A 22857-nucleotide genomic window follows, 5' to 3' on the forward strand; every position below is an offset into this window, starting at 1 on the left:
TATATTATTCTGAAATGGGCTAATCTGTATATTGAGTACTTTTACTCTTGGCATATAAGTATATTTTGAGGCCAATACTTTTTATTAGTTGAGTAACATTTTGATAGCAGGATTTGTACCTGTAACAGAGTATTCCTAATCTCTGTTACTTCTACTTTTACTCAAGTGGCATATCTGAGTACTTCTCCCACCTCTGCGTAATGCAATTGTTCATCTACATAATCATTTTCTTCATAATGTTGGATTTGTTTGGAAATTGAAAGCTTGACGCACAATGTAGACTGTCACTTTCCCCCCCACAATTACATTCATATTCAGCTCTGCATTAAAGAAGCTCAAAGTAATGGGTTATGATTGAATCTAAATTCCTGAGCTTTTTTTTTCTTCTGTTGCCTATATTTTTCAGCTTGGATGCATTTTTCTCTGCTAGTGATTGACAATAACATTAACATTGTTGATCACTAGCCACTCAGCAAGTTCACTAGCCACAATTCTGTTAATGGGAAATTACATATTGTTGGATTAAAGGGGAATCTTCAATTTACTGGAAGATTTCTATTTCCTTCATTGCAACACTTTTTGTTTGTCATTGTCTCTGCGCAACCACAGAAGAGACCCCCTTCTTATATTTACTGGCAAACGTCCTCAAATCTGAGCAGTAAATAACGTGTTTTGCTTCTACACCTGACCCCGTCTTTGTGTTGAACCAACCCGCTTGGTTAAACACTCTTTTCCTCTTGTTTGTCTCCTTTTCCTTTTGGTTTCATCTTCGCATGGTATCCTTGTGTGTTGTGTGCTATTCAGGTTTTGTCACAGCTGTTTTCTACCAATTCATTGGAGCCTTTGATTCTTCAAATTCGCTCCGTGCTCAGGTTTCTGGTCACGGCCTATCAAGGGAAAAAGCCTATCAAAAATGGACCAATAGAATGAATGAGCAAACTGAAGTGCTCATGGGAGTTGTAGGATCATGGTGTCAGATTTAAAATGGGCTGGTGCTCAGGTCAAGACCTGTTGTCATCTTAAACTCATTATATATGTTGGTGAATATCAGCCTGATGGCTGGATTACGATTGATCTGGTCATTCAGACACAATACCATGCAATGTTTGGGGGTGTTTTGTTGGGTGCTGGTGGCTGGTGTTAGGTTGTATAGTGTGTGTGTGATGGATTGCAGTTTATTATTATCACTCTGTTATTTCTGCAAAGTGACACCCAGTGCTGAACTTGGCTGCTTGCAGGAAATGACAAGGCCAGGGCTTTCATGCAAGTTGCAACACATCTTACCTTGTACGTTCTGCATTCATTTAATTCTCTTCCGTGTGAGCTGGCATACTGAAATGTAAAGATGTGTGTTTGCACCTTTTTGAACTACATCAAGTGCCCCCCAGCTGGCGGCGGCGTAATGGTGTCACCCCCTGCGCAGTGCTGCATGTCTGTGAGATTGAAGACTCCCCTGAGTAGTTTTCGCTGGACCAGACAATTACTGGGGATGTCTCTGGGCTGCTTTGTTCTCTGTAATGTCTTTCATTAACGTAAATCAGTTGTGTATTTCACCAAACACTAACAGCAACGTTAAAGCAATTTATCTTTATTCACTGTAAAGAACAGCAATTGTTGGACTCTGGTGGGGGGGGGGGGGACAGTTTGCCTGGAGCCCCACACATAAACCTTGGTCAAATAAATTCAGACATTTATAAAATGATTATTTAGCAAAGGTTGAAAATAAGGGGGAGAGTCATTTAAGTCTGACAGCCCTGTATCGCACTTATACGTCAGTTTAGATCGGATAACTTCTTCCTTCATATCCTAGTTTTCACATAAGTGCGAGTGTCTTTGAGGAATCATTTTTGTTACAATACTGATTCAGGTCAGGGAGAGAAGCCCACTAGCACTACTTGCATGTTAAGTGTTAGCATCCATTGGCTTATAATAATAACTTGGGTAATAAGTTAATACAATTTGTACAAATTACACACAAACACTTGCTTAATACTTTTCTCACGCCTGAATGATTACCATCACTTGGCGTTGTTCTGGAAATAAGAGCATTCTGTGATGTTAGGTTCTTGCTTATGTAACAACACATATTTGTTTGTTATTATTGCATGAATTTGCGTTACCTAGGTTCCCTCTCTCTTCATAAACTACATTTTGATATCACGTTAATTATTTTTTAAGATCTTTCCTGTTATGTTTTTTCTTTACTACTCCTTTTGTTATAGGAATAGGACTTAATAACCATCTGCTAGCAACCAAACGAATGCAATGATTTGTGTTGGAGAATTTACATTCTATCCTGCATGTTATGCTAATAGAGCTATTACCCCAGTAGAGCATGGCCTTGGCCTTCATTAAAAACGAATGTGTGCATGTCTGATTGTGATTAAATGATCAAATACTGATTCTTTGTTTGAGATCAGGGAGATGAGCACAACAGACACAAAGCACTATATGCACCTAGAGCTGGTCTGACAACAGCCACTAAATGTATAATGGATTGTTTCATTTATCATAGCAAGCAAACAACCTTTATATGACCATGTGGGGGCTTTAAGAGAGCTCATTTTCCCAGGAGTACTGAGAAAAATGAGGTACTTCTTCAGCATTAAATATAATGGCGTTTCTGTGCAGTTGATGGCACCTACAGGGCAGTGACGCCCAGACCGGAGCCAAACAGCAACAGTAACCTTCAGATTGTGCAGACAGCAGCACAGCCTGGTTGATCGGGACCTCGCTGTAATGTTCTCCCTGAAATCCCTCTGCTTTGCGCATCGATCCATATTCTCAGGAAGATTTATTTGTTTATGATTCTTCGATCTCTTTGCCTATTTCATTGCAATTTGTATATCTCCTGTTTTAGATATTAATATGCTTGGTATTATTCCTGTTTTGAAAACTTAAGCTTGTTGGACAATTCTTGGCACTTCTCTCCCAAAACAGGGCTTTGAGGATTTGCTGTTTTAACCTCATAGTGTAATAACTTTTGAAGTAAAATCAGTGAATTGTTGCAGGTCACTCTGGCCAAAGGTTACTTAGTGCATCCTTAAAACATGTCTACAGCACACCACTTTTCTAACAACATGACCGTTGTCATAGGATAACTACATTTGTCAAATAAAACCATGGACATACTTTTGGGACAAACATTGTGCTGTCATTTCAGAAACCAAAACATTAGTTAGACATACAAATGGTGTGCTTCTAAATTGTGTACATCTTAAGCTTCCCTTTTTTCCCTTGTCTGTTGAACCTGCTGTATGGTTAATGGACCATCCTATGTGAGTTGCATGTGTTGATACCAATCTTTACAGAGGCATGTTATTGGCTGTGTTGATTTGAATGCTTGCACCATGTTTAGTTCCCTGCAGGATCTCCTTGAACAGTACTGATGGATTCTATCCTTTATCCTTTATCTACCCCGCAAACAAAACAACTTGCATGCACAGACACAGCAATGACACAAAGAATCAGACAAGTGTACTATTAAAATGAGCCTCTAAAGGCACATAGGATGAGTCCACTCCTTGTTGAAAATGTGCACCGTTGAGGCTCCAAGAAGGTCTTCATAACTCCTGAGACAAATACAACGTCCTTTTAATCCCCATTTGCATTTGCTACATCTCATACAGTTAGAACATGAACGAGAGGGCAACATACAGAGTCCAGTCACTGAGCATATAGAGAGCAACTTCCCGACAAAAACACAAAGTCCACTATGTTCCCGGAGCTGTCTTTGTGGAGGAAGTCTTTGATCTCTCAATGCGTCGGGACATGCAGTGAAATTGCTGGAGAGAGAACACAGTGTGTACAACTCTGCTTGCAGACAGCTGCTAATTCACAGTTAGGTTTGGAAAGTGCACACAGGGTACAGATCTTAATTAGTTTGATGAATATTATCTCTACTGTACGTCTTTAAAATGCCATAACACGTAGTGTTACAGAGTGCAACGTAAGACAGCAGTACCTATCAGATGTAAAAATAAATGACGTGACGTATCAATATTCACATAAACTATTGGAATTGATTTCACAATATCTACAAATTCACAACTTGGTAACACTATTCTGAGCATTTAGAATTGTTGCCCTTTATTTTATAATATTTTGTTCAGTTAATCTATAAGTCTACTGCTTTCTACCCATCAAGAGATTTTCATCAATGCTGTAGAGGTTATGCCGTATAAAACATAATATTTAATGCCGTACTGGATAGCATAAATAGATTCATATAGTAATATACTCTTAATATACTGTGTCTTATAGGATGACATATTTCTGCTGAAATGAACTCTGACCCTGTGAGGAAAGGATTCACCACACAAAGAACACCATCATAACCAAACCAAAAGCAACAATACAGCAGAGTCCTCCTTATCAAACCCCTCAGCAACAGAGATTTAAAATAATTCCTGAAATACCACAAAACACTTGACCTTATGTGCCAGTTATGCATGCATCGAAATACTCTTTCATTATTTCCTTTCTAAACTTGATTAATCATCCCTCATTGTTGCACTATAGTATGTTTGTCTGCTATGGCCGTTCAGTTTGAGGAAAAATATTCCGTAGCTGCAGAGGGCACATGATGTGGTTGAGGCTCTGGAAGTCTGGAAATGGCTCGAAGTGATGGTATGACGCAAAGATCTGCGGTTATTCATACGGCATAATGAGTAAAAACAAAACGTTCACTTCATCTGTCAGACCACATATAAAACATATCTCTTGGTAAACCATTTTTCAGTGATGGAGAAAGTGAAGAAACGGCAGTAAATATTGACAAAGTTCACCCTTTTTTGCCTTCCTATGTGTATTTTGGTCATTAGTTTTCTGTCAAAGCTATAAACGGGTTTAATGCAGATTTCATGAGTTACCCACCACACTCCGCTCACACTGTGGAGGGAATTAAATTAGATCCCTTTTACAGTACTGAACAGTCCTAACACACAAGTTTCTTTGGTCCCAACAAACAAGGTAGGCTACTGGTTCTGTCTGACTCGAGCTGCGTGGTCCTCTTGGTGATATTATGATCAAATGTTTAGCAGCTGCTTCTTCCCACTTACCTCCAGTATCTCCGTAACAGAAGAGCATTATACATTAACATTAAGGCTCTTGTGACAGTCAGCTTTAAACCATCAGCAGATGTGTATCACTGTTTTGAGCCATGAATCATTTGTTTGGTATATCAATTCATGAAATAAACTGCATTCAGGAAGTCATTCTGTGTCAGCAGCATGATTCTGTTAAGTATTTAGAAATGCCATTAGACGGGGACACATTCACACTCTGTTATTATGAATTTGATATGACTATAAAAACTGTATGAGCACCTCACAAATCCCATCCAGAGTTTATGGCTTCATGGTTTTTCATCTCAGTAAAGTCATTGTTGTGCATGTGTGTGTTTGAATATGAAAATGGTTTACCACGAGATATTTATAGTCCCATTTGAGTGTGAACAATTTGCATTCTCAGGCCTGAATTATCCCAATGTGTGCAGGATAAAGACATGTTTTAATTGGATGTAATAGTTCAAATATCCTCTACTAGTTTGATAACACTCAAGCATCTCCATACTGCAAACTGAATTTGTATTCTAATGTTTGTAACTGATATGGATGTAGAGCCAGTTCTGTGTGGTAGTACACATCACTAAGCCTAAAATCTGTGTGCAACCAAACAGGGTAAAACACTTTCAGAAGTCTGCCAGCATTACATTATTATCATCACATCAATATGCACACATAATTGAACTTTAAGTGTGTTTCTGCAGATGAAGCTGAGGTTATGAGTGGGTAATTGATGACTAACTGGGATGAACTACAGAAACACTGATACTAAGCCCTATTTCAGTGTGAAAAACACCATTACTGGAGGTTGCAGACATACACGCGTACAGATTGTCATGCATTAACCTATGACTGTTACATTGTACATGTTTTGTTACGCCTTTTTTTAAAGAGGTTACAACACAGTTCACTCATTCTCCTACACCATTGAAGAACGTTAATGTAGTGGTCATCAAAGAGTCTATAATTAAGACGATGCAAAATATCCAGAGAGCATCCGGCAAAACGCCAACAGAAATAGTTTGAGAATAATATAAAGTCTGTTTTAACACATACTAAGTTCAACACAAAACTAAAAATACAAATGTCATTTTATAAACAGAAAACAAAAGCTGGAGACATATCTCATGTAACATTTTGAAATCACCAATTGTGTTTGTCAAGCAATATGACAAAACTTGCATTTAGTTGTATTTTTATTGTGGTGACCAATTTGACAGCTTTTTTTTTTGCAGAATAATGGTCTCCAGGGATGAGAATGTCTCCGAAATTTGTTTAGAAATACTGTGTGACTGTGACATATTGGCCTTTGTTGTCTACTTTAAAACACAATAAGAGTACATCATATGTAGACAATCAAATCAACACCAATACTTTACACAATCAAGTATAAAAGTACAACATGAATCAAAAATATACTTATGACAAGGCAGAAAAATAATAATGGAGCCAAAAACACTGATGCAGAGAAAACGAATAAATAAAAGCACCACGGTGCGTGCCACAATGTACATGAAATAAAAAGGGTCTGGTATGTTTTAATGTATAAAACATCTAATGTTATTTGCATTTCCATGAAAAACGTATAACAAACTGCGATTCAGAATCCCACTTGAGTCCGAGGTAATGGTGTAGTTTGTTATGACTGCCCGGCTCACAGCGACGGCGCACCATGAGCCAAAACATAAATGCACATGGTAATTGTTCTGGACTACGCTGGATCCTTTAATCTCTTCATCTTCTCACAGGCAGAGGTCTGTTAACCTTCCCACTAATGGACAATTTTACACGGCCATGGGTGGGTGGGGCACGGCCACATACTCCCAGTGCCTTTGGATACCAGTAAATGTTTGCATGTAAAATACACACAGACCGCTGTGCACATGTGTGCTGTTATGTGAGTGTGTCAAAGCCTTTAATACTTTATGATGTGTGTATTCACCAAGGCACATAGCTTCTTTGTCATTGAGCGTACTCCGCCAGTGAAAACAATAGGAGCCACTGGACTAGAAAATGTACAGGCAGCCTCGTGGGACGCGATAGCAATTCCATATGATACTGCATTGGGTCTGATAAGACTCAGCGTGAGCTGAAGGCCAAAGGATTATTAATGCTGTTCCTATGGAAGTGTACAGGCAGGGCAGGGCAACCGACGAACGGCTCTTCAGGCGTTTTTCTGTGTCTATGTCTGCGTGCGTGCATGCATGATTTTAACTTGATGGATATGTCAAAATCGTATCACTGGTAATGAGCTACAATGAAAACTCCAAAGGCATGCTTGCTCTAACTTATTATAAGCAAAGCGCAAACATTTTGAAACATAGTGAAAACACAATTTGACTACTCTAGAAAACGGCAAGCAATCAGGATACAGCGAGGGGACACTGGGTTATTCATTGCAGGGAACCGGGCCAGAGATAAGTGTGGGGGGGAGAAAATAAATGCAACACAAACATTCTGATGTGAAAAATGTGCTCCCTCCAACGTCCACTACTATATGTGCATCTACTGTTTGTTTAAATTTGCCTTCCATCTATCAGACGTGCAAAATATCAAACCCTTAAGAAAAAACAGATGCACGAAACGCACACACACATACACACACATACACACACATACAATAAGGTGTGATGAACTTGGCCTCCTGCAAACCTGTATACCTTCAAAACAAAACCAGATCAAGCCTAGCATTTGGTCAAATTCAGTTTAAGTTGTTTGACTTCATCATAGCGGGCTTTCTGTTGACATATGTGGCCCAGTAGCCTAAGTTGAAGATGAAGAACAGAACTGGGAAAATTATGCGCGATATCTTGTCCACTTTGCTGACACGGTTGTACGACTTCTTGGCCTCTTCGTAAGGGTCATCCATTTTGTGGAGGTAGGAGTGTCTGGTGGGGACTGGTGTGGCGCTCTTGGAGACGGTCATTAAACCTTGGTCTTTGGCCACGTTGATGGCGTAGGTGGTTCCAACAATGTTGAATGTGTTGTTTGCTTTTTTGGACAATGTAGCAGATTCTCTTCTCTGAAATGAAAAAAGGCAATAAAGGTAAAGGTTGTCAGGAGCGAAGCACCAGACTTAACAATACTTCCATTTGAACTCATAAAGAGGAAATAGAAGCAACACCACGAGACACGACACACACAAGAACAAAACAAAAGCCTAACCATATCGTTAATCCTGGCCATGTTAGCCTGAAACGGTTCCTGAAAAGAAAAGTAGAAAAGAAAAAAAGTTTACCAATTATATTAAAATTACCCAACTTACATACTCTATTCATCACTATCTAGCTGGAAGTACTTCTGAACATTTGACACTATTCATATTGTCGCATCATACAAATCTGGATTGCAAAAAAACCAAAACCCTGTCATGATCAAAACGTATGACAAATGTGAAGGCTAGTTAAATTAAGAGTGTCAAAATAGGAACAATAATATGTCTGCATCGGTGCAGAGCTGGACGTCGGTCTCACACTGCTAACAGGAGCATTGGCAGCAAAGCAGGATGGAAACAACAAAAACAACAGTGCCTAAAAAGATGTTTGACAAACTGTGTCAATGCGTTCAGCCGGGCCTCTTGAGGCCAACAGCTTGTGATAAAACAAACGCGACAAAGGCTGTGTGATTAAAAAGCTGGCTGGAGAAACTGCTTTCTTCCTTCTAGTTGAGGAATCATTAGACTGTCTTTCATATTGAAATCGCATAGGGAGACAGAATTTATTTGCTAAATTTGAACACTGCGATGGCTAAACTTGCATCACAGGAGGATCCTGTCTGCCTAAAATGAGTACAGGAGAGAACAAGTAGGGCACCAAGATTGATCACCGGGTGCCGTTTTAGTTTCCTGTGTGTTCTGTGCTGGAGTCATTTTCTTCACTCCATTCGTTCCCACTGTGGCCACTTTAAGATCTGCAGCAAAACTAAAGCACTCTTAAAGCCCCCACATGGTGTGTCTTCTCTCAATGCTCCCTGTTTTAAGTTTTTGCTTTGAGCCCAGCTTTAATTTCTGCTCTACTTTTTCAGCTTCATTTAATTTTCCTTCCTTTTCCGTCGACTCCGTCTCTTTAAATTAGCATAACTAATGTCCCCTCTTTCCCCCTCTTCCAAAATGCTTCACGGTGCATCTCTTTCCGTACACAGCTCCTCACCAAGTGTTTAGTTTGGGTCTTTATCAAGAATTTTCTCCAAACTTCACAAATGGATGCAGAAAAATGGCTCCAAGAAGCTATAAAGCCACGAAAAAAAAACCACTCCATTTTCTCTTGGTTTATTATTTATTGACATGTCTTTGAGTTAAATTATTATTATTTTTATTATTATTATTTTTTGTATTCTATAAACTACTGACAACATTTCTGTGTTGGAATTCAACAGACATTGGAATGGCTGCCATACATGAAGAGATAACGATTTAAGAAACATTTGGAGTGGTCTCTTCAATTTTCTGGAGCTGTAGATGTTTGTTCAGTGAATAAACCAATGTGTCACTGTAGGACAGAGAAACAGAGCACTTTTTAATGTCACGTGACGAGCAGTGTACTTATAATATCAGTTGACATCCCAATGATGTTATCAAGTTGCTGTTAATCTTCTGTCCGAGGTGATGGAGGTGGCGGCAGTGAGGAGAAGTGTGATCAGTGTTTCCTCTTCAAGTGAGCTGGAGGAAAGAAGAAGGATGATCCTTCAAGCTCCTCTGCAAAAACAGCCGGGGTTGTGAAGAGCTGAACAAAGCGCGCAGTCAGACAGCTGATTGCATTAAACAGAGAGATGTCGAGCCGCTGCCTGAAGGGGGTCTATCTCAAGTCAATTAGTGCAGAGAGAGAAAGAGTCGTACTGATTCCCCTTAGGTAACCGAATACTTTCCCAGGATATCAATCCCTCCACTTCCAACGCCACTGTAAGTATCCTCTATCATGGCGATGGCTTACATCAGCAGGAAAGGTGAACAGCCGCTATAATGTACTCTACGACCCTAATCATTGCCCTCTCAACTCCTCAGGCATTACGTCCTTTATTTGTAGCCTGACAAAGAAGCCAGGGAGAGTAGTTTTCTGTCTTTATTTGTCCTCGCAGAAAGTTATCTGGTCTAATTGTTGGGCAGACCATGTGTGGCATTGGGATATGTTGTTATAAACTGAATGTGACACAGCACATTTTTTAGCTCCGGCCAAAGATTGTTGCATGATATTCAAAGTCATTTGGCTCGCTGCAGGCACAAATAACCCCTGAATGCTGTGCATCTGTTGACCTTGTCTTTGTAACTTCTGCAAATTGTTGAATCAGAATTTCTTTATGAGTGTGATTAAGTAGCCTGGGGGGGGGGGTGTGTGTGTGTGTGTGTGTGTGTGTGTGTGTGTGTCTCTCATGTGAGCGTGGGGGTGGCAGTGTGCAGGCTGGGTATAGGGAGCCTCAAGGTTTTCCCTTTTCCTGTTGGTGTGTGTGTTTAGTGTTACGTACCGATAATGTTTTTCAAATCTTTGCATGAATATAATATTTGAAATTGGGTTCTTGAAATTAGTGCATTTTCGTTTTGCCCTTTTGATTTCGGTTTTGTAAATCTATTCTACTCTGAACCGCAGTCCATCATTCAGGAATGCTTTCTTCAATTAGAGCATGCGTTTAAAATGTCAATACCACGGCCCACCATGTTTGCTGAGTAGTGGAAAATCAAAATCATGATCGGGATACAATTTCGATGAATGGTTCTGCACCTAGTCGCAGCAGTTGGAGAGTGTTTGCCAGACAGTAAATTATATTGCAATACAAATGTTGCTGACAACTCCAGTTCAAACAAAAAGGATGTGACAAACGTAGAAAAAGAAATACACAGGCCTCCAGAAATGGCAGCCTAGGTTTGTTTTTGTTCTCAGAATTTCCATATATAACTACAGGAAAAACTTTGGTTGAGCTTTGCTTGTCGCTTTAAAAAGTGCAGCAGCGTCCTGCTGAAGTATCCCTGTGAGGAATGATAATTACAGGCCGTGTCCCCGCCATCTCCTATTGTTTTGAAATGTCTGAACATGAAGTGATTCGTGCTGCAGGTGTGAGGCAAGCATTGACACCCACTGCACAATGAGCCAGTGCTCCTGCCTCTGCTGCTGAGTCTATAATATCCTACACAGTACCGTCCAATCATGTCTCGTGGAGTGCCAAGGACACAATGGCTTTCGTTCCAACCAAACTCCCCACCGGCTAATTTCTGTAATATCCACACCTTCAGCCAGCACGAGTGCTTTAATTAGGCAGATCGCTTGTCAAACAGAACGTTGGGTGACAAAGGAGGGAGAAAATGGCATTGAAAATCCATAACCAGCCGAGTAATTTACTGCACATCGACACGTCTACAGCTCACAATTTCAGTCCTAAAAAAGAAAGAGCCTGAGGGCGATGAAGTCATCGTTTTGTTCCGGTGAGGGTGGTGGCTGAAACCCTGCGTCTGACCGGGGACAGTATTTTCAAAATGACTTGGTGAGCTGACACTTCTCTTATTCCTTATAGGTTCTGTGTGTGTGTGTGTGTGTGTGTGTGTGTGTGTGTGTGTGTGTGTGTGTGTGTGTGTGTGTGTGTGTGTGTGTGTGTGTGTGTGTGTGTGTGTGTGTGTGTGTGTGTGTGTGTGTGTGTGTGTGTGTGTGTGTGTGTGTGTGTGTGTGTGTGTGTGTGTGTGTGTGTGTGTGTGTGTGTGTGTGTGTGTGTGTGTGTGTGTGTGTGTGTGTGTGTGTGTGTGTGTGTGTGTGTGTGTGTGTGTGTGTGTGTGTGTGTGTGTGTGTGTGTGTGTGTGTGTGTCAAAAAGAGAATACACGAGTAGTCTGATCCCTCTACTTTCCTGTAGCTCATTCTAGCGGGGAGTGTGATGGGAGTGCCATGTCTCCCTCTGTGACCCCATTCTTTTTTATCTATCATGACAACTGCATGCTCAGCACAGCCCCCGAGAACGCAGCCCGGGCTGTTGCCATTAAGACGAGGCATCAGACGGTGGGGGGGGGGGAACTCTCCTCTCTGCTGCTGCAATATAACGTTGCAAATTATCCTCACCCACTGAGAAGTTCCAAGGCAGCAATATACAATTCTACCCATCACTCAGAACCAAATGTCAGCCTGAAAAAAATGGAACTGGAAAAAGCTGTACTGAATATGTCAAACAGTTTGTACATAAGTAGCAGAAAATAGATTTGTGACTGTCTGTTGCAGTAAAATGAATACATTTCTTCTTTTTTTTGTGTCTGGCTGATGGAAGTAGCCTTTCATGTGCCAGCAGGATCAGAACGGCAGCTTTTAGATCACACTATTTACAATAAAGGAATGTTTCATCCTGGTCCCGGTTTATATACATAAGCTAACAGCACATTCAGGAGACCTTTGTTTTAATGGAGTTTCTATATTGCCTCTGCATGTGTGTTGATACATAACATTCATCATACTGAGTATAGATCTAGAATTAGCTATTTCTCTCTTCTTTCATCTACTATAGTTTGATTTCATTGTTTGTACTGCTGTCTTATAGAGGGGTGCAGGGATGATGTATTTTTGTAGGCCGCCCGGGAAGTAAGCTGCGCATGGTTTCCCTCAACGACAAAAGCAATGTGATTTCTCCATAGGATTTTGGAATATTGTAAAAAATAAGATCTGTGGAAAACGAACCTGTTTGATAAATGCACGTTTTGTTCAGCCACATAATCTCCACATGTCCACCCTACTTTTATCATTTTCAAATCATAAATCTAATCGCCAGAAGCAAAATGCTAACGTTGTGCTATAAACGAACTACAGACGAGTACAGCAGGGTCGCACGACAACGTCACGCCAACTTAAGATCGTTTCAACTGACTTTTGCACGCTTGCATATTTTAACAAAGCTTTTCCTTTTAGCCACACTGAGTTTAACTAGAAGTCATGGCTGTTTCAATTACCAGTCTGATATCAAACAAACTAAGTGTTTACGTGTTCGGCGTAATGACGTACAACGTCCTCGACAACTTCTGTAGTCCTATTCAGCCACTTGTTAACAACCATCGTTTTTCAGACACGTAAACTCTTCAAAAATCACTAGTGGGATGAGGGAATGGGAAGCGGTAAAATGCTAACTCATTTCCGTGTTAGGACTCCTTCCTGCACCACTCTCATGCAGTGTTTTTAAGCTCTCTTTTTTGATAGTGTTTGAGGTCTTCTTAGGTTAAGGCAAGATTCTGCTGACGAAACTGACCTTAAAAAAACTTGTGGGCAGGCCATTCATTATTATTTGGGACATGTATTATATTTTTTGACAGAAGGACAACACTTTTTACGGTGTACTCCTCAGCACTGTCAATCAAACCACAGTGCGCTGCTGACACCTGATTCTGTCAATCATGCGAGCCATACGAAAATAGGAAAATAATTGATTTGTTCCTTCAAAACTAGAAAGAATGAGCTCTTTGAAGCTATAACATATTTGGTACATTCAGTGCAGCACCAAGTGATTTGGTTTTGCTCGTTGCTTCTCAGGGCCCGCTCTGATACTGTTTCATGCCACTTATACATTTCATCTGATGGGAAGCTTTAAAACAGAAATCCTTTTTAAATGTAAGCACGGGAGGGACTTAAAAGGGTTTATTTATGTCTCTTCAACATTTCTTTAGAGAACAGCATCTGGTTTGGACCCACGCATCTTCCTTAAATTGAGTCAAAAAACGATTTGCACTCATTGCCCTTTGCGAACAACAAACAAACAGCCCAAACTATTGACACATTCTAAATCCTCAAGCTATGATTTCAAGCTTAAAATAAAATTTCAGCCTCAGGTGATTTATTTCTCACGATGCACTCTCACTTTCTAATCAACTCCTGTAGACTAGCCTAGTTGTAAAGGGGCCATGTTTCTCCTGGAAAAAGGAGCATCCACTAACTTTAGGATGAAACGTATGCTGCCATCAAAAATCAGGGCCAGTGTCTCTGGGAGTGTACCTCTCCTTCTGCTCCCACAGTTTCGCCCCACTGTCCCTGTTCCATTTGGCTGTTAATGAATAAATAAACACTCTCTTTATACTCTTTGAGTACTCCAGGCTGCTTTAAGGAGGGGACTTTCTATCACTGATTCCCACATCACTCCCCCAGTGTAAAATGAAAATGCCCCGAGCAAGTTTTTACCAGGGTTAACAAATCAAAAGACAGAACAATTCGTCTGCAGAAAAATGCGAAGGAACTGTTATACTGTAACATTTCATTTTTTCGGATGATGCATTAGTATGTTAATGTTGGTTCAGCAGAAAAAGTGTGGTCGTGTCATATCCATTAATTAAAAAGAAAACAAAAAACATAAAGATGCATACATAAATAAGAATCACTCACCCTTATTTCCATGCCCTCTTTTTTCCCATCCCATGCCCAGCTGCGCTTGGTGAAGTAGTTGACTGTGGCAAACTCAATCAAGGCAGAGAAGACAAAGGCATAGCACACTGCCATGAACCAGTCCATGGCAGTGGCATAGGCCACCTTAGGGAGGGAGTTTCTAGCACTGATGCTCAGGGTGGTCATGGTTAGGACAGTGGTGACCCCTGAGGATAAAATGACAACATTAGTAAATAGAATACTTAAAGAAAAGTTAATTATTGGGTTTTGCCATCATGCTTGGAGATTTTGGGAACCAGAATGTCTTGTCCAAGTAAAATAAGCCTTAGAAAAGCTGACCTTATCCAAATAAGCTCAATTAATGAAATCTTTCTTGTGTTCCAAATGAAAATATTACTGCACTTCAGAACTTTACAAGATCTATTTTGTGAAATCAGAAAGTCGTGATGCATGCCACGAACACAATTCAATGGTGTGTGTGTATGCTGGGTCAAAAGTACCCTTCAAAAATAAGTGTCTAGTGAAGTTGCAAAATCCCAAAACATCCACAGCAACAAACAATGAACAAAAGACCCATGTTGAAAAATGTGAAACTTTTTACAATGCTAGCACATCTTTGTTATCGGCAGGTAAACGGTATAAATATAGCATATTTCTTAACCTTTGCACAGTAAATGTATACTGTTAGAGCCAGTATTTAGAGTTTATAAAAAAAGGCCACCTAATGGTGATGTATGTAGTCCAAGAGATAAAGACTACAATTCCCATGGCGCTACCCTCTAAGTGATAGATAGGCAATCTGTGGAAAAGACGCCGTTGAGGAACAGTTCTTTAACCGTTTTATGTCTCACAGTTATACTGTCCTTTCAGTAGAAAGACAGAAAGAAAGGACTACGTAAGCTGTTTATTATTTGATTAGAGTTTTGCTTCTTTTGTTTGATTTACTTTTGACTATTGTAAAGGCCTGTTTTCTTTGTTATCTGTTTCAAAAAGTTTGTTATTTTGCGTCTAGTGACTCGAAAGAAAAAGAGAGAAGGAAGACACGAAGATCTTTGTCATGTCTGCATCTGTCAATGGCCCATGATGATAACAGTTGGCATTCAATGAAACAAATATAAATTAAGACACTTGATAATCTTAACTTTTAGAGAAAAATAAACACGTATGTTCACTATATTGGTATTGGCAATCAGCAAAAATCTACATGCTCTGTCTCTGCACACACTGAGTGAAATCCTTCTCAAGTGTCGTTCATGTGCAAGGGTTGGCAACAAATAAAGCTTTAAAACACAAGACCTCCATCTACACAAATAATTTGACATCCTGGCCTTTACATTCAGTACATATAGCGCTGCAGGCAGGGGAGGAAATGTGGGTCGGACTATTCGCCCATCCAACCACATAAAAGCAATCACTTCATCTGTTCCAACCTATCTCATCTGACAACACAGAAAGAGGGCTCTGGAAATGAAGATTGTGTTTCAGAACAGGGAGGTCTACCCGTTTCACTCGAGCCCTTCTGAGAAATTAGAATATCTGACACAAAGATTGATAGTCACTTTCTTCAAAGGACAGATTGTATTTTATATTCTGTTGGAGCGTTTTGCATATCTTGTCTATATTCTAATATCTGAACCTTGTGTTATGTTTCTGTTTTTAAATATACCCCTCACTGTGGGAAATTAGTTAATAAACTATAACATTTTCTGGTGGTTGTACAACAAATTAGGGCATCATTAAGGAAAGGTATAAATCAAATAATCATTCTACAAAACTTAACACCCCTCCCCCTCAAAACTAAAATAAAATCATGCCTTTTTAAAAGGGAAGATAAATGATGAAGGAGTTTATTTGTGGATGATGGTTACACAGCAGAGCTTTATTTGAGCTGATAAATGCGACTGTGAGAACGAGTAAAACAGATGTGAACACTGCTGGTAACTGTGTCCTTCACGGATAACGCTTCAATCATTCCACGGAGAAAATGACACTGATTACAGCTTTTGTGTGTGTGTGTGTGTGTGTGTGAGTGAGTGAATAGGTATATGTTACAGGCTGTGATTTCATCCCTGGCATGATGGGAAATGGCAAACTGTGCTACTGTGTGCTTCATTTCCAAATCAAAAAAGAAGTTATACAACAAACGGGGGTGAAGGGGCCCTTCCGTAGATTATGCAGCACAACAGCACTTGAAGGGGAAGGGCTAATTACATTTCATGTTTGAGTATGGGCAGATCTAAGCAGACTCCATGTTCCCAAACTGAATGGTGCTGGATGGACAAATTGCATCTATTATTAATCACCCTCACAAAGACAGGGTAACGCGTGTTGGATTTGTTGAAAAGTCTTTTAAATAAAGGGGACATCTTTTGTTAAAACGCACACATGCATGTGCAGACGAGGAGAAAAAGACTTGGAGTAGTCAAGATAATAGTAATAAGTTGCTGTCTGTCACTTAAATTAGTGCAATTACCAAGTGTTTTAGGGGAAATCTGTTAAATATGCCACGTTTGCTTTTTGCATGACAAAATATGCATAAAGGAAGGGAAAAAGGACAAACTATTATAATAATACATAGAAAACAATATAACAAAATAAGTATTAAATAGGTTTTTAAAAAAAAACATGGATAGGAGAGAAATAAATAAAAATGCGCTTTATAAATGATCTGACATTTCAAGTGTCAGCTATCGTTGAATGCCTGGTAGGACTTGAAAGCTGTCTGTTCCTTGTTGGACAGACGTTACTGCGGTCAGGCTTTGTTTTTGTTTTGTGCGTTGGACCCTGCTCTGTAAATTGTCAGGATATGAACCACTGCCATTTCCTTTCCAGCTGATTCATGTTGTCCACTACTGCAAACCCGTTATCTGACCCTTGTTCAGAGTCTGTGTGTCAGGTGTGTATTCTTTTTAAAAGACCTAGAGCTGCAGGCTGCTGTTGATGTAGTCCAACATCCTCTTTAAGAGCTGCAACACATCATCTATCACCTGCCACACCTATCTGATGCTTTCCCATTTTGCTTTGACTTATCTTTTAAATAATCAGCTACAGAGGGAGGAGAAAGGGAGGAGAAAGGGAGGAGAAGTCAATACCTTGATAAAAAGCTCTGGAAAAAAACAAATGACTTGCCCATGTGCACCTTAATGCACCAAGCTATGTTTTGTACATGGTTATGTTAATTGGAGCTTTGCGAGGGGAACCTTTTTAAGCCCCCCCACTTGTTTTTGCAGTTTGCTGAATCATCTGACGATGTGAATACAATGCCGCTCCGCTCATTTGTTTTCCTCCGTCTTACCTCATAATTCAAAAGTTCCAGCAACTTGTCTAAGCTGTTCAATCAATCATTCAGTGCATTCTCGAAAAGTTGATAAACCCATGATGGCACTCACCAAACACAGTGCGAGCAGGAACCGACTCTCTGTTGAGCCAGAAGGAGACCTGAGACAGTATGACAGTCATGATGCACGGGAGGTAGGTTTGAATCACAAAATAGCCAATTTTCCTTTTCAAATGGAAATATGTTGTCATCACTACATATTCTCCTGAGGGAGAGGAGAGAAACAAAGACAGAGATGGAGAGAGACACACAGGGTTATTATTATTAATACAGCTTTGCCCAGTTGGGAGGAAAACAAGCTGAAATATTTAAAGTAAGATTTGTTGAAGTTAGAACTTCTGCATCATCAACGTAGCTCATAGGACTCAGTTCAGCCCTATTTTATTTGGGCCATTTTTAATCAAAATACAAAGATGCAATGTGCTTACAGATATTCCACCGGCGTTGTGATGGGCATACAGCAACTGACCTTTATTTAACATCAATTTAAACCAGCATCTTTCCAATGGCTAAAGGCTGCAATTTGAATTGGATGGAAACGACAACAAAAACAAGCAACATGCTTAGGCTTTCATAGAAAGAATACAGAGGTCCTTTCTGTGAAAGCGGTTAGAGGTCACGGCATAGCAGCACCTGCACTATTCACACACAAGAAAAAAAAACGAGGAGAATTTCAAATCCGAGAAAACACTGAGTTGAGTTAAAAATGTTAATAGGAAAAGGAGCCTAGAGGTTTGGAGCATAAGGTTGTAAAGAAAGGCTGTTACCTCAAAATGTCAACAAATCTCTCCGGACATCATCATAGTCAGATAAATAGAAGGGTGAGGGAGGAAACGCTGAGGTATACGGGGTTGAATGATGGCTATAATGCTGCCTTTTTAAGGAATACTCAAACAAAAGCTGGAAAGCGGACCTGGAATGCTAGTGGCTTGAACCTTTGTGGAGGTCTTTCGTCTTCCAGGAGCAGTCTACAACATTTTTCGCAAGCTAACGCCAAGCCTTTCATTCTCAAATCACTGTTAAGTGGAGTAATCCTCTAAATACATATATTCCACTTCCGTTCTCTTTTCTGCAGATTTGAAGAACATGTGCCTGCTTTCAATATTGAGCATTTCCTGGAGCTAAGATTTTGTTCCTGATGATGGCAATTGTTCCCTTAAGCACCAGCTGGCATTTCTGCATCTATCCAAGATATGAGAAAAGCAGCCTTTCTTTACTCCCTGAGGTGTTCTTTCTGACTCTGACTCTGAATCCTCCCATCCCCTTGGCTCACTGCAGCCCATTAGGTTTGAACTTTAAAGAAATTAGATTTTCTTTTTTTTCTAATCCACAAGCCCAGTTTATGAAAGAAATGTTGTTGACATCCCTTGGATCTTTCTTTTTTCTTTACTTGTAGCCAGACTTGAATTGGTCCTCTCCAATTCGCTTGACTTACGGTTAAACCACCTAACAGCTCTGCAATAACGATGAGCTCAAGGAACAGTGTCCTCTGCAGAGTGCTACAAGTGCTGTTATTTCAACAGCTTTCAAAACACTTTCTGCCTCGACAGCTTCACAGTGGAGGTTACATCTCTCAAAAATGGAAAGCCTGTGTGGCTCAGTCATAAGCTATGCACTCTTTCAGTAATTACTCACTGCCCCACTGAAGTAACCTTTTATCTAGGACTATAGCTCTGCACTGCTACCTGACGCTGGATATTGATGTCGAACCACTGTTGTATTTATTTTCATAAGAGATCTATCGAGATTACCATTTTCTATATTGGCACCTTTTCATAAACATTATAAGCAGCTTGTGGTTGAACTATTATATTATCAGATAATCATTCTGAGTTTCTACTACGTCAGTCCCCAGCCCACCTTGTTTTTTCCTCCTTTGGTGTTACATTTACCACAAGTTATAGAATGTGACTTGTTAACATTTTCCAAGAAAGTGTTGATGATGTGAATTAAACTAAACTATTGTGGTGATCATGAGCTAAGGCTGGCAGACTTTCCTTTTTAACGCTGTGCTTATTTAGGTGGATTCTGGGCTATAACACAGCACAGAAAGGCAAATGCTCACCTCTGTCACAACTCCTAATATTATCTTTGTGAATATGCTGAATAATCCAAGAAAAACCTAGAAGTCAGCATTTTCTCACTGGACCCAAATAATGAAGGCTGAATCCAAAATGACAGACGCTGGAGAAAAGTGCAGGCTGTTACTTTTAGGAAGACAAACAAAAAGTGCCAGTATATGTCAATAGAAAAGAAGGGAGGCAATTTAATTTACCACAGATGTTATGCAAACATACAGATAAGAGTTCAAAGTTTTCAAAGGAAGAAGTCTCATCCTATAACACACTAAGAGTCTGCCTGCTGTATACTCCATTCAAGATAGTGTGTGTGCCGGGCTGCTGTCCGGTCTCTTCACACTGCAGCCGCACACACTTAATGTGATCTATAGTTTGTTTTAGGACCAAGCCATTGGTTGAAAACGCACCACATTTAATTTCAAATGTCTGAGCTCATAGCATACCTGTGCTGGAACTGATGGTTTCTTTGCCAGTAACATGTCCCAGTAAGTCATACTGGTTGAGCCTGGAGCCGTCCTCTGCCACGGCCACAGACCTCTCGTCTCCCTGGGTCCACAGGTAGATCACCTCATTGTTGGTGTAAGCATCTGGGCGACAGAGAACACTTATCAGCACAAAATAACGGCAAAACGTACGACATTCCCATCAGCCTCGGCCATACTCTGTATTTAAAGCTAGTAGTTATTAAAGGTCTCCTATTATGCTATATTTGAACAATATATTGTAGGGCAATATCTATACAGAACATGTCTGTGAAGTGTTGTGCTCCAAATACCAAACAGATCAGCCATTGTAACATGCCTCATACCCCTCTATTTCAGCCCTGTTCCTGAAGTGCTGATTCTGTGACTTTCGCTTTAAATTGAGCTGAGCTGAAGCTGGCCACGCCCCTTTGGAGCGTCACGCAGCTCTCTCTCCTCTGTGAACGTTTTCTACAGGGAGAAGAGACTCAGCTAAATGCTGCCGTGATTAAACGCCATATTATGTTCCAAAACACCTCAAGCATTATTTCTGAAACACTTCTCAGTGTTTACCACTTGAACAGAGACATTATATGTATTATACAACAACTCTAAGTCCCTGCAGACATCCTGCTGAATACACAGACACACAGAGGTACTGTGGAGGGGATTCAGCTCGCAACTGTATATAGGGGATTATAGGTTGGGACGTGTCACGTGGGCAGAACGTTGCCAGGAGTCCAATGTAAAGCCAGCCCACATTTTGGTTATGATGTCATAACTGAAGCAAGTTTGGATCGGCTCATTTGTACCCCGTTTTTAGAGATGTGGGTAAGGAGGAAAAGAGAGAGGGTTGTATTTTCTGATACTTTGTGAGTCTCCTTACACACCGGTGACACATATTTATGTATAAAAGACAGTAAAAAGTGCATTTTACAAAACTTAGGGGACCTTTAAAGCTAGTAATTATTAAATGGCGATATGCTAATAGTAAGATGAGGAGCATGGTAACCGTTAGCTGCTGTATCAGTAGAGAACAGCCTCACAGGCTGGAGACTCTTGGGTAGGAATTGTTCTAAGGAAGTTATCAAGGGAAGCTCACTTCTAGCCAGTGCTTGATTACTTTTACTGTGTTGCTAAGATAAAAACTTCCCTCGGTAGTATATTCCTGAGTGGTGAGTGCACTCCTCTGAAGTCTTTTTCAGGACAGCAGAGGTGCCTAACGCCTGCAGAGAACAATCACTATTGTTTCCGCAGTGCAATTTGATATCAAAGTCTGTTTTGATGTGACCATCTGGACTGACTTACAACTTCCGAATTTCAGAGGACAGGCGTGTGCATCCATGGGGAAATCCTCCAGGTGCATGGGACACTCTGCATGAATGGTCAACCTGAGGGGAGGGACACAGGTAGAGGCTGTATGGTTACAAACACATCATGACATATGTCACCAGAAACAAAAACGATGCATTTTCATACACCAAAACACCATGTCTGACATGATCTTTATTTCCCATGAAATTGTTTGAGGATCAGGAAGAATAAAATCTTTAACTCAATTGTTTTTTTTAACACCACAAAGTTACTGCCTTAATACCAGAGTACTGCAGCAGACTTAAAGCCTCAGAGTTATTTCATTCATTATGTAATAAAACAGTGTAAATTATTGACATAGTTTAGTATAATTTAGCTGGGGATATAAAATAAATATAAGAGGACCTGTTGTGATTATTCTGTCCTTGCTGACAGATAGCGAACCAATAAAAAGAGACCCAGTAGCTTTGGTTGAGGTTGATTTACTGAATCTTCTCAGTTATGTTTTTTGGTAAAACTGCAACACAGATGAACACACATATTACAGTACAGATACATGAAATACACTCATTCACCACAAATGAAGCTCAACAATGAACTAAATTAGCCATAGCAACTTAACTAGCCTCTTGCTAACTGTTAGCATCGCGATTAGCATTAGCATAGTTAGCACGGTTTTCGTAACTGAAAATAAATGCCTCAACATCACCTTAAAGATCACAGTGCCATAAAACAACTAAAATAAACCAAGTTCATCTCTACTCACTGTTAGTTCCACTCCAAGGCTCAGACAACCAACACTCTGTGGTGGAGCACTCTCTATGCATGAACACTGAACACTGAAGGTCCTGGTAATTAAAGCTGCAATAACTCAAAAACACCACCAGGGGGAAACTTACTTTTTGCGGTCACTGACAGGAGTCAGAACACTCCCCGCTTGGTATAAATACCTTATACCACTATTTACTCTTTCTTCTGCGGCATAAGTAAAACAACATCACTAATGGGTCTAAGATACTCCTTAATTACCCCTTGGCTAAGAGTATTTACAATAACCTTACGGACCTTGGAGTCTGAGCTAGGAATAGCTTTAACTATCCGACCAAGAGGCCACTCATTACGTTTTGCTTTAACGTCCTTTATCAAAACAATGTCACCCTCCTGGAGGTCAGGCTTCTCCGTGGTCCACTTCCTTCGTGGCTGAAGAGTTGCCAGGTACTCCAGTCTGCCAAACTCTGGACCTGGCGCCATTGTACCTTGCACAGATGGTCCAATTT

General features: G+C 40.2%; 1 protein-coding gene across 2 annotated transcripts in view; it reads right to left on the minus strand.

Moving 5' to 3' along the window:
- Positions 1-3292: 3292 nt before the first annotated feature.
- gabra3 (gamma-aminobutyric acid type A receptor subunit alpha3) overlaps positions 3293-22857 on the minus strand; it is a 94370-nt gene continuing 74805 nt past the window's right edge. The window contains exons 6-11 of one of the 2 annotated variants that reach the window (XM_063896210.1): positions 21575-21657; positions 20249-20392; positions 17780-17932; positions 14391-14596; positions 8232-8270; positions 3293-8088 (exon numbers count right to left, since the gene is read on the minus strand). In XM_063896210.1, coding sequence (XP_063752280.1) covers positions 7768-8088; positions 8232-8270; positions 14391-14596; positions 17780-17932; positions 20249-20392; positions 21575-21657 — 946 coding nt within the window. In that variant the 3' untranslated portion in view covers positions 3293-7767. The remainder of the gene's footprint in view (positions 8089-8231; positions 8271-14390; positions 14597-17779; positions 17933-20248; positions 20393-21574; positions 21658-22857) is intronic. The other variant, XM_063896211.1, reaches the window with a different exon arrangement.

Source organism: Eleginops maclovinus, chromosome 11, assembly GCF_036324505.1.
Source record: "Eleginops maclovinus isolate JMC-PN-2008 ecotype Puerto Natales chromosome 11, JC_Emac_rtc_rv5, whole genome shotgun sequence".
In the NCBI taxonomy this organism is placed as follows: domain Eukaryota; kingdom Metazoa; phylum Chordata; class Actinopteri; order Perciformes; family Eleginopidae; genus Eleginops; species Eleginops maclovinus.